The sequence below is a fragment of the Euprymna scolopes genome, chromosome 7 (genome assembly GCF_053919585.1).
Source record: "Euprymna scolopes isolate OS-2025 chromosome 7, ASM5391958v1, whole genome shotgun sequence".
Taxonomy (NCBI): domain Eukaryota; kingdom Metazoa; phylum Mollusca; class Cephalopoda; order Sepiida; family Sepiolidae; genus Euprymna; species Euprymna scolopes.
The window spans coordinates 163499707-163512632 of NC_136488.1; the positions used below are offsets into that span (position 1 = coordinate 163499707).

Here is a 12926-nt window from a genome sequence, read left to right on the forward strand (position 1 = left end):
AACCTCCTCCTAAAACCTTTAGCCTTAAAAATAACGCTAAGTACAAGTGGCAGAGCTCCCCACGAAACAAACTTCCTCTGTGAGCTCATATAAGTGTAAAAAAAAGCATAAAAAACGTTTAAAGAAAGTGCACATGATTAATTTCCCATAAAAAAATAAATTCGTCAACTGTCCTAAAACGCTAGGATTGTCTTGAAATGGTGAATTATTTTACATTTATGTGAAACCAACTCCCACTCTAAATTCTAAAATTGTTTTTGTTTTGTTTCTATCAAGTCTTCAGGATGTTCACACATAATTTTCCTTAGCCCTATCATTAACCCAAAGTCAGAGTGGCAACCTCCCCACCTTCTCATAATTGCACAAAGACCCTCTTAAAACCATGCATAATCGCCTTTTAGAAAACAAACAAACAAACAAAAAAACACCCAGGATTTATCTATCATAGGAAAAAGGGGGGGGGGTGAAGTAACTGCCCTAAAACGCTCGTATGATTCAAAATGGGAAATCATTTTACATTAAATTCTAAAATAATTTTTATTTATCTTTTAAAGTTTTTCAAGTTGTTCTTTTTTTTTTTTTTTTTTTTTATTACATTTTCACCCCAAACAAGGCAAATTGCCACTTTGGTGTAGGGGGCTACTATCAGGGGCAACAACTACTGGGGTACTATGTAGGGATTTGGGCAACAAGATGTCGCTTCACATTACACTTGAACTTCTGCACGTCAGTACTGTTGGGGAAGCAGGGACCTGGAATGGAATTCCAAAGTCTAGCGGTTCTGGGGAAGAAACTATTGGAGTAGAAAGATCTTTTACATCTAGGGATCTCTACAGTGAGGGGGTGGGATTTAGCAGCCTGTCGGGTTTGTTGAGGGTGCTCACGTCGTGGAGGCACAAGTGATTGCAGTTCGTCAGAGCATTCACCACTAAAATACTTATAAAAAAGGCAGAGGGATGCAACATTTCATCGATGGGACAGAGGTTGAAGCTTAGATGCCAGTTCAGGGCCTATCAGGTTTGCGACTCTTTTGAACCTTGTCAAGGAGCGAGAGACTAGTAGCAGATGCACCAGCTCAAATGTGATAGCAATACTCCATACATGGGCGAATGGTGGCCTTATAGAGGTACAGGATACTTTCGGGTGTTAGTAGTTGTCTAGCATGGTAGAAAGAGCCCACCTTTCTTGCAGCGGCCCTGGCAATGCCTTCAATGTAATTGTTCCAACTCATGTTTCCTGTGAACATTAGGCCAAGGAGTTTGAAAGATGTACTCTCAGATAAAGAGTCGTTGACCATTGCTATAGGTGGTAGAGAGGGTTTCTTGTAATTATTGAATGAAACTAGTTTAGTCTTGGCGGTATTGAACGTGACTAACCATTTTTGTCCCCATTCCATTAAAGATTGGAGGTCTTCCTCTAGTGTATCTACCATTTCATTCATCTTCCTGTCGTGCCTGTTATAGAGTGTAGTGTCATCAGCATCTCAGAGGCAATTTTGTTGCGGAGGTCATTTATGAATATCAGGAACAATAGAGGTCCAAGGACAGACCCCTGGGGCACTCCCGCATTTATATCATATTGTTCACATGCAATTGTCTATAAAGGTAGAATCACAATTTTGGAGAGGTGGTCAGATGGTGGAGGGGTAGCAGAAGGTATTAATCTACAATAATACCAAAGAAATATTGCAATATATTTTTTTTTACCAATCCTAGATTTCGATTTCAGTTTTTGACACATAAAATGCATTACAACTAAACTTTGAGTTCTCTAACTTCTTTTCTTTTAATGAATACTTAGCATTTTTAAGTAACTGCAGCATATTTATGTGCATTTACTGCCGATTATTTGGAAACCATTCGTTTCTGGAGATTTTCAGTAGCATATTCAAATTCCTTGCACAAAAATACACTTATATGGCAAATTTCATTGCTTAGTCTTGTGTTTTAACAAAGATATAGCATTTTTACTGAAAAGGTAGTGCAAAAAATGTTACAAAACGCATATGGTCTTAACGAGGGAAAAATATCCAAATGTATGAGGCATAAAAATAGTCATAACTTCCTTAATTTTAATTGGATTTTAAAAATTTAAAAAGATTCTTTCTTAGCTTATTAAGCTCTCTCTCTCTCTCTCTCTATATATATATATATATATATATATATATATATATATATATATATATATATATATATATATATATATATATATATATATATATATATACCAATATTGAAATATTTTAAGCCATTTAAATTTTTTCATGTGTATTGCTACTATCAAAACCAAATAGTCATCATGACCTTCTTTTGGTGCAACTCTGGCTTCTGGAAGTGTCGTGGATCTTCGTCGGCGTCTAACCACTGAGCTGAGTGTCGCTGGTTGTTGTAAAGAACCCATTTTTCATTTGAAATCAAAATTAGAAATATGATTACAAAGATTTAGACGATTATATTTATAGCCAGGGGTGATACAAATGAACCAATCATGTACCAGAATCGCTTTATAAAATATACTCAATCTGAATTTTTTCTTTCATAACTTTTCATCTTGATATGAGTACAGAACTATGTTCTGCTGATTCTGACTGGATTAATATAACCAATTTTCAATCTGAAATTCTTTAAAATTCAAAACTTCTCTGACTAGATTGATACTACCATTTTTGCTTGGGACAATTATATTTAATATTTGCAATTTTCTTTTCTTTATGATAAAGTTATTTTTTTGGATTATTTTTCTATTGACTAGAATGGCTTTTTACTCAAGAGTGTTTTTATAGGAAGACATTTATGGATACTTGCTTCCTTCCTTCAATGCAGAAGAAGAAGGCAAGACTGTTTTATATGTATAAATTTAGTCTTTTCTATAAATACATGTGCCTTATATAAGTTTCCAGATATTTTTTTTACAGCCATTTAAAATTGCTGTAGACACTTGAAAATTCAGCATGTTATTGCTATACATCTTATGAGATAACTGACCAATTTTTATGTCACATTCAAATGAACAGCTACAGCAGGAATTGGAATACACTCTACTAAAGCCTGATTGTCACAGCTGGTGAATTTCAAAAATGCAATCTGGACATGAGGACACTTTAGAAGAGCCATATGCAATAAAATTCTAATTTGAACTTAGAAAAATGCCACAGAAATGTATGGAATACTTCAGACTGCTTTTGGACCATCTTACATGAATCGAGCATCAGTCTTTGAGTGGCATAAGATATTCAAAGAAGGTAAGGATTCTGTGAGGGATGGTTAGAGGTGTGGGAGGAGTAAGGAAGTGAGAATACCAGAGTTGATTGGCCAAATAAAGAATTTCATGGATAAGGACTGTCGTATGTCTATAGAAAAAACAAATGCACAATTTGATGTCAGTGTGAGAACTGTACCCACTTATTATTCTTGATGAATTGAAAATGCAAAAGATTTGAGCGAATGCACCAATCCACAACTTTATCCTTGTCACAGACCATTTGACCAAGTTGGGCATCAAGACAGTTCCTCATTCTCCTTTGAGTCCAGACGTTGCTCCCTGTGACTTTTAGTTATTCCCTAAGCTCAAGGAAAACCTTAAAAGCTGTCATTATGAGACATTTGAGGAGATGAAAGAAGCTATGACAAGGGTTATTGACACGCTTTCACAAGAGGACTTCCAAAAGTTGTTGGAACGGTACAAGTGCATTGCAGCTGGAGGAGATTACTTCGAAGGGAACTAGAATTTCATGTTTGTACTATCAATAAAAGTGCTTATACGAAAAAGTCTGAAAGCACCTCATACTTTTATGGGATGTGTTCATCAAAATTGCCTGATCAAATCTTTCCTTCGTTTGTTCCAGTTTGTTCCATTCATTGGTCTAGTGGTCTCCATGCATTTGCTGTTTTAATACCTCATTTTTTTTTTTTTTTTTTACATGGAGTTCACCACTTATCAAGGCCCAATGGCCACTCGGGGATAAGGGTTATTGTGTGTACAGTAATCAAAGGGATAGTGTAGCAATAGTATTGGAGAATTGATAAGGTGTCATTACTTGGGGGGGGCGGTTCATCAGGAATTTGTTTGTGCTGGACTTGAAGACATCCAGATTAAAGTCGGGAGGGAAACAGGTAAGCGGAACAGAGTTCCACAAGCGTGCAGTTCTAAGAAAGAAGCTTTGTTCATGGAACCTACATTTTGATTTAGGCACAGATAAGGAGTGGGGAAAATTATTGATGGTGGTTTCAGCTAGTCGGGTGTTTTTTGAAAAAGATTGGCGAGGGAGGACCAGAGAATGGAGCTCATTGTAATACAGCTTCCTATTCTAGTAGCTTCTTTCCAAGTACTGTAAGATTGTGGAACTCTCTTCCTGCTCACTGTTTTCCTTCAACCTATGACCTTGGTCTTTTCAAGATTAAGTCAATAGGCATTTCCTGTCTTTATAATAATACATTTTCATTTTTGTTAGCTCATTAGATTACGTGGTTTAATGCCTTGTCTCGAGCAATTTCCATAAAAAAATTTTATAAAGAAAATCGGTTACCAAGATCGCTGGAAAGATGGTTGGATCACTCTACCGTTCTAGTAAGTATCTCACTGCTGATGTGATCCGCTATCTATTTAAGAGCCAGGTGCGCCCCACAATGGAGTACTGTTGCCACATCTGGGCAGGAGCTGCCTTGATAGAGTTCAAAACCGGCTTTGAAACCTAGTAAATGATGCCCTTTTCTCTTCCCTGTAACCTCTTTTCAACAGAAAAGACATTGTGAGCCTGTCTCTGCTCTATCGTTATTTTCATCGCAAGTGCTCATCTGAGCTCCAATCTATGATCCCCCCCTTACCAAACTTTCACAAAAAACTCTCGACTATATATGGTTTTCCCCACCCTCTATCTATGCCTAAATGTAAACGCAGATGCCATGAACAAAGCTTCTTTCCCAGAACTGCTCACTTTTGGAACACTGTTCCACTGGCATGATCCCCGGTTAAATACAACATGGTGGCATTCAAATCTAATGCAAACAAGTTCTTGTCGAGACATCCCCATAAATAATCAAATTCCACCAAATTTACATCATTAATGATTACTTCACTACCATCTTACATTCATCAACTCTTATCCTCAAGAGGCCTTTAGGCCTTGATAAGCGGTGACCCCCAAGTAAAAAAAAAAAATTAAAAAAAGAGATTTTTAAAAGCAAGTGCATCTATAATAATTAGTATCGACCAGGCTCAATATATATATATATATATATATATATATATAAGAAATTATCTGTATGATTGGTTGGTTGGTTGTTTTTGTTTTACAGCATATCAACCCTTTTCGGGGTATTTAATGCCGAATCCAAAGATTTTGAAGAAAAAATTTTTAATAGAATATATTTGTTGTTTTCAAGTCGGTTTCTATTTAACCCATAGTTGGGACCCTAACAGGTACTACCACTCCAGGTCAGAATGGACCTGGAAGCAATTGTAATTAAAGGGTGGCTTCATACTCCCCAAAGCCCGCAAGCTGGGGCCTCACCACTGAATATAGTCTAAGGTCATATCCAGGACCTATTTGTATGAGGATTACTATATAAGCCTCTCTTTCATTCATTATTTCAACATGGCCAACTTTGAACATAAAAATATTTTTACTTAACTGTTGAAATTTATGACATTTAAACATGTCGGTATGTGAATAGGAAACTGATGATGAATGGAGGGAGGATATTGCAATTTATTGCTATTATTTTCCTTTTATGATAACTGGAAAATCCTAGGTAACTATGTTAGAAATCATCATCATCATATCATCATCATCATCATCATATCGTATGAATCAGGTAATTCTATTGTTGGCATTGGTTTCACTGATATTTTTCAAGTCAAAATTCTTTCTAGAAAGACATAGTACTTACATGAGTGACACATGAAGGTTGCCAACAGCCTAAGTGAAAGTGATTTTGTGGAACAAAACTGGATTCGAATTTGGAACGCCCAGGTCGTTAGTCCTTGTCGTTAATCACTAGACTCTCCATCCTTCGGGCCAAGATCACGGTGTAGTATCTGTTCTGATGCTACACTTCACCTTGGTCAGTGAAGGAGAATTCCCTCATGACGGAGACAATTTTTATTTTTGTTCTTATCCAGAGTGCTCCTTTTTGGAGAGCTGGATTTTGACCACATTAAAAACCGACCTTGTGTCTAACTCTGCCCTCGTGGGGAGACAAGTAAATAGAAACAAAAAGCCAAATATTTTTAGTAGCAACTTACGAGCCCGTTTCACTGGTGAAAGCATCTGATGACAAATTTGCCGTCTCCATCTCCGAGTCCGAATGAAAATCCTCTGTATAAACATGTTGCTCCGATCCCGAAACATTCGTTGACACAAAGTCTTCCGTATAGACATCTGTGACTGAGGAGTGCGACGAATGGTGCTTCCTGTTTGATATCGTTATCGATCTCTGCGTGTGGATATCGGATACAACTTCACTGACCGACTCTTCTTTATGTGAACTGGTCACTTTAATCGACCCTGTATCAAAACTGACCGATCGATGCTGACCTGGTAAGTGATGGCTTGGAGGTAGGAGGTCATCAACTGTGTGGAGACCAAATGCGGCAAAGATGTTGTGATCCTTGCTGTGGATTTCCTCCGTTATAGATTTGTCGGAACTATTTCGGCTTGAATGCTTGGAGGAGTGCCGCGATGAGTGTTTGGAGGAGTGCCGCGAGGAGTGTTTGGAGGAGTGTCGTGATGATTTAGAATGGTGAGATTTATTTCCATGTGATTTTTCTGGTTTCTCTTTGGTCTTTTCAGTCTTATTTTTTGTTTTGGACTCCTGGAAGGAAGGTCTTGGTTCTTCAACACTGAACAGGTGTACTGAAATTAGAAATGGAAATCAGACAATCAACTTATATAACATTTTAAAAATAATACACAGAAAATCCCTAGGGGCCCCTTTTGCCAACAAACTCATCAGGAGTTAAGCATTGATATAATACAGAAATACAAAAATGAATTAAATTATCATGAAAGAGCGAATAGTCAGGAATATGAGAAAAAAAAACGAATGGGAATTTGTGTACAATAATATATATATATAATTATATAAAATGTATATACTAATAAGAGGGAGCAGGTATGGGAGCAATTAAAATATATTCCTGAGCAAGTGCAATGATTTAATAAATTCCTTCTGGCCTACATGAAATAATTGAGACTAATTCCAAAATCTTTAAATGATTTTGAGAGTCAACCTGGTGCAGGATTCTAAAGCAGTCCATTAGCATAAGCACAATCAACTTAATAATAAGCATGACACATTCGATTTATTAAAACACTAGTGGGGGTACCCGGCGTTGCCCGGGTGTTTGTAGGTGTGTGTGCTGTTAAATAAAAAAGAAACCGGGGGGGGGGGGTAAAGTTGGTAGGATCGAACCCGAAGCCCTGAGGCGAAGTTTGAAAATAAAATCGGCCAGCCAGAATGAGTTACTGAAAGATGTTTGAATTTATTTAAGTAAGAACCAAATTGACAGGCGCGCGCACGGAAGTTGTGGAGCAATAGCTATTCAGCAAATGAGGTCAATGACCAGGTTTGTTTGTTATAAGCGAAGTAAAAAAAGAAAACAACGTTAAAACTTAAGCGGGGAATGGGAGGTAATCAAAACATTGAAAAATAAACACAAAAAAAACTAATGTAAAGCAAACGAACGATGTTAAATGTAAAAATCGAAAAAACAAAAAAGAAATGGCTTAAATAAGCCTGTTTCGATATTAAAATTTAAAAAATCGGTAGGTACCCGGGTGTTTTTGGGTGTGTGGTCGGGGGTGAATAAGCGAAGTAAAAAAACAGAAAAACGAACGTTATGTGAAAAATGGCTTAAATAACACTGGTTCAATATGTAAATTTAAAAAAATCGAAAAAAGAAAAAAAAGAAGACATCTCACACCACGATTCGAACCCAAAATGTTTAGATAACGAACCAACGCGCTAACCAACTGAACTAACGCGACGTACATGAAATTTAGTCAGTTTTTCAACTATTTAAAGTAAATCAGGTCATGACGTCATTTGACGCATGCGTAGAACCGGTTGTCGTCACGAAAGGACCGTTTTTGTTGACCCCCCCCCCTGTTGAAAATTGTTGATTTCGGGGTGAAAAAAATGAACGTTTTTGGCCAATTTTTTGTGCGAAGGATGGGGCTTCAATATGATACCGAGTTTGTGAATTTTTGTTCTGTCTGTCAAAAGTTTGTAGCGGACACACAAACACACATACATACATACATACAAACATAAATACATACACACATTTTCGCTTTTAGAATGGGTGGCTAAATGGCCATCTTAGTAGTTTTCTTTCTCTTTTGCGTTCTATTTTTCTCTCGCTTTCTCTTTCATTAACCCTTTTTCTCAAGCAAATTGCTTCTTTTTTTAATTTGATTAACCTGAAAAATAAATAATTTTTTTATTAAAGAAAATGAAAGTTATGTGAAAACTTTGTATTCAAACAATAAGATATTACCATTCTTTTTATTGTCCATAATTATCAATTTTTTTCTTATCTAAACGTTCATATTTACAACCAAAAGTATCTCAAACGCCTAAATATAGAACTAATTATAAAAGGTTAATGTAGTTTGCTTGAAGCACTGTTTATTGTGTATATAAAAGTAATTTTAAATTTATAGAAGGCAATAAAATACAAAGGTGTAACGGATAGACACAAACAAATTAAGATATGAGGTGGAATAAGATATGCAGATTCACTTTTATTCATCCGATATATATGTGTGTGTCTCTCTCTCATATATATATATATATATATATATATATAAAACTAGCAGGGAGAGTCACCTGTATTTATACTGATCCAATATATATGTATTTAAAAAGAATTTGCCTTGCATCAACCATGTTTTTACTTGCATCAGCATGGTCAATGGAGGATCCACATTATAATATTTCTGGAAATCCTGCCTTCGTCAGATATATGTTTGACTTATTGTAAATGTGAGTAATTCAAAAGAAATTGGAAATTACTTTATTTATTTAAAAAATTTATTAATTATTATCTAAACTTAATAGAAGGCTTGCATTAATAAATTTGTATAAACATTACCAAGATGTCAATGTTTGTCTATTTATACAAACAAATAAGTTTTAGTCTTTTGAATGAAAAGTTTACTAACTAGGATGCAAATGCAATTTATAACTAAGCTTTAGAGACTAACCAATCAACCTATGATGGAACCTCTTATAGAAATGCTTAAATATAAATTCAGAAATCTAAATACTCCAACAGATTATTTGTTGAATCAGAAGAAGAGGTAATTTGAAGTGTCAGATAAAAAATTATTCTATTTTCTAAAATAAAGGAAACATTCTATTTTTCTAAAAAATAAAAAATTATTCTATTTTGCTTAAAAAAAATTATTCTATTTTTCTTAAAAAAAATTATTCTATTTTTCTAAAAAATATTTTTGAATTCTATTTTTCTAATAAAAAGAAAAAAAACAATATTTTTCCATAAAAACTATTTTTCTATGAAAATAAATTCTATTTTTCTATAAAAAAAAAATATTTTTTTAAAAATTCTATTTTTCTATAAAAAATTCTATTTTTCTAAAAAAAAAAAAAAAAAAAAAAAAAAAAAAAAAAAAAAATTATTTCTTATTCATTTGTATATGGCTGTTGCTACTAATCCAACATCTGTTACAGAATGCCTTGTAGTAATCTTTGGAAATGTATTTGAAAACCATAATTCAGCAACACACCCTTACAAGTAAGTTTAATATTGTTCTTAAATTAATTGAATGTTAAACAGATAGTAGTAGTAGTAGTAGTAGTAGTAGTAGTAGTAGTAGGAGGAGGAGGAGGAGGAGGAGGAGCTAGACTAAAATTCTACCCAGTCAGTTTCATCAAAATAAATACGTACCTTTCGAATCTCCTCCTGTCGATCTGCTTTGATTAACTTCATCTTCTCTCACTTCCAGACGTCCTTCCGATTCTTCCTCCTCTTCTTCCACTATTTCGGCCGGTAGCGATTCAGCCAATGTCACATCTTCCGTAACCGAATGAAGATGCTTCACTGTGCGCACGGCAAAAGCTGGAGAGGGTGACCGAGAACTTTGGTTCCGTAAAGACGAGGACGGACTATGAATCTGTCTTGGAGATGGGGATCGTTTTAAGATTGAAGGCCTCCGTTCCATGCTTGAATTTCTTGAAAGTCTTCCCTAAAAGGAATCATAGAATTAGTCATTGTTTTTGTTATATAGGTATATCATCTATATATATATATATATATATATATATATATATATATATATAAAAGCAAAAATGTGTGTATGTATGTACGTTCGCTTTTTGTGTATGTCCGCAAAAGGACTTTTTCCGGCGGTTTCTTGAGGCCGTCGCTCATTTTTAAAACTTTTTATATCACGTTGAAATCATAATATCTACGAGTTACGAACGGGGGTCGCGCGTGTATTTAATTTGCCTGACTTTCAAAAGCTAAATATTCAACATTTTTCAATCGGCACGTGTAGATTCGCCTTTTTGGTATAATAAAAGCAAAACTAATACAAAGGTTGTTGCATTGTTCCCAGCGCGATCGCTGGGAACGTCCAAAAACAATTAGCTTTGATCAATGCGGTTTTTTCCTTATATCAGACAATTGCTATTTAATTTGCACAATCCCCTTTCAATGGGGAGCTGGTGTTACCCCCTCTCATCATCTTGGGGAAGCCCAAACTGACCCGCAGTAAATGAAAAAACGGTCCCGCAGTGAAACAAAGCAAACAAACGCCAAAACTCATTAAGTGTCCACCTGTCAATCAAACCTCCTTGACTTTACTCACTTTAATTGCTCTTACATTAACATTGTCGCCGTAGCGCAGGTGTTTAGGCTCAGTCTATAGGCCTCAAGGCTCCAGGTTCGCGCCCACATGCTACCAAACCCCAATCTTTTTTTTTTTTTTTTTTAAATCACTATCGTTAAGTTTCCTTTTTGTTCTGATTTACCCCCCCCCCAAAAAAAAAAAAACACACACCTACAAATACCCGGGCAATGCCAGGTACCCCTCGCTAGTCTATAATATAAATCTCACCTGTCTGTTTAAATGTATGTTTGTATGTCTGTCTAAAACTTTCAAAAGAGGCGACAGTTTTTCATGAGATCAGTATCATTTTGAAGCTCAGCCCTTCGGACAACAAATATTAAAAAATTGGCTAAAAACATTAATTCCTTCACCTTCAACTAGGCACTTTTCTACAAGGAGGGTCGGTTTTTTTGCATCGCAATTTTTGCAAGTCATCATATCGGTTGGAATGACTTTACTAATTTCAACGTTCCGAACTTCCGGTCACATCATGGAGTAGGGGCAAGACGTTAGGCTTTCTTTAACTTCTTTTTCCGCCTTCGCGTCACGGGTTCGAGCCTACCTGCTTGCTACCACTTTTTTTTTTGCTCAACACACACTTCCAAACAACCGAGCCACGCCGGGCACCCAGGCTAGTCATACTATAATGGAAGTTTCATTTCTCTAGCTTAAGCTATGTCACAGTTCTTTAAAGATATATCTTATATCCTTAAAGATTTTTGTAATCTCAAAAATGAGAATTACTGTTATATCATTGTTACCGATCATAAAATCCGCTTAAATATGATATTTTAATTTATTAAAAAAAGAATTGTGACTAGAGTGCCTTCAACCAGAATGGAAACCGAAAGCAAAATTTGAAAGCAATAAATGGAGGTAGGCAGACATACAGTCGTGAAATAATAAATAGAAGAAATGGAGGGGGTGTTTTTTTTTTTTTTTTCTTTTTTTACAAGGTGATCACCACTTATCAAGGCCCGGAAGCCACTCAGGGATAAGGGTTATTGCATGTACAGTACGTTAGTGTGGGGGTTTAATAAAAATGTCTACTTAAGGGGGCGCGGTTCATCAGGAATTTGTTTACGTTGGACTTGAAGACATCCAGGTTGTAGTCAGGTGGGAAGCCGGCAGACGGAACAGAGTTCCACAGGCGTGCAGTTCTAAGAAAGAAGCTTTGTTCATGGAATCTACGTTTTGCTTTAGGCACAGATAAAGAGTGGGGAAAATTTTTCACAGTGGTTTCAGCTAGACGGGTGTTTTTCGTAAAAGATTTGCGAGGGGGAACTAGAGATTGGAGCGCAGACGAGCACCTGCCATGAAAATAACAATAAAACAGACAGGCTCGCAACGTCTCTTCTATGGGAGAGAGTCTGCAGAGAAGAGAAAAGGGCATTCCCCACTAAGCCACAAAGTCTATTTTGTACTCTGTCAAGGCATGATAGGCTGTTTTTAGCAGCTCCTGCCCAGATATGGCAGCAGTATTCCATCATCGGGCGTACCTGGCTTTTATATAGATAGAGAATTACATCAGTAGTGAGATATCTTCTGGAGCGGTAGAAGGATCCCACCATCTTTCCAGCAACCTTGGCAACAAACTTGATGTACGTGTTCCATTTCAGATCAGGAGTAAATATCAGAAGCTTGGTAAGTGCACTTTAATTTGAAAACTAAAAGATATGGTTAAAAACATAAAATTGCCGCGCCACGGTGTAAAACAGATGAAAACATGAAAAGAAAAAGAATGCGATTGTTGGGCAGTTTTAAAAAAATTAAAAATAAACGTTTTTATTTTTATTGTGTTAAGATGGGACAGAAAATACTTATTGTGTTATTATAAAAAATAAATGGCGCATGAAGAACGCAAACTCGCAAAAGATAAGACCCGTAAGCAAAGATGTTATCCACTGGACTCCAATGACACAGACGTTATGACGCTGTTAATTTAGCTTTTTAAAACAAAACAATGAAACAACCATTTGCACATGCGCGGTTTGCAAACGGCATCAAAAGCAAGGTTTTTACCTGACTCCCCACCTTTAAACAAAACGACATTTCTACACCAAATAAGTCG

General features: G+C 36.0%; 1 protein-coding gene across 1 annotated transcript in view; it reads right to left on the reverse strand.

Annotated features, from left to right (window-relative positions):
- LOC145280121 (uncharacterized) overlaps positions 1-12926 on the reverse strand; it is a 43380-nt gene that overhangs the window by 15262 nt on the left and 15192 nt on the right. Inside the window, exons 4-5 of the mRNA XM_080131878.1 lie at positions 9913-10210; positions 6244-6853 (exon numbers count right to left, since the gene is read on the reverse strand). Of these exons, the coding sequence (XP_079988004.1) occupies positions 6244-6853; positions 9913-10210 (908 nt within the window). The remainder of the gene's footprint in view (positions 1-6243; positions 6854-9912; positions 10211-12926) is intronic.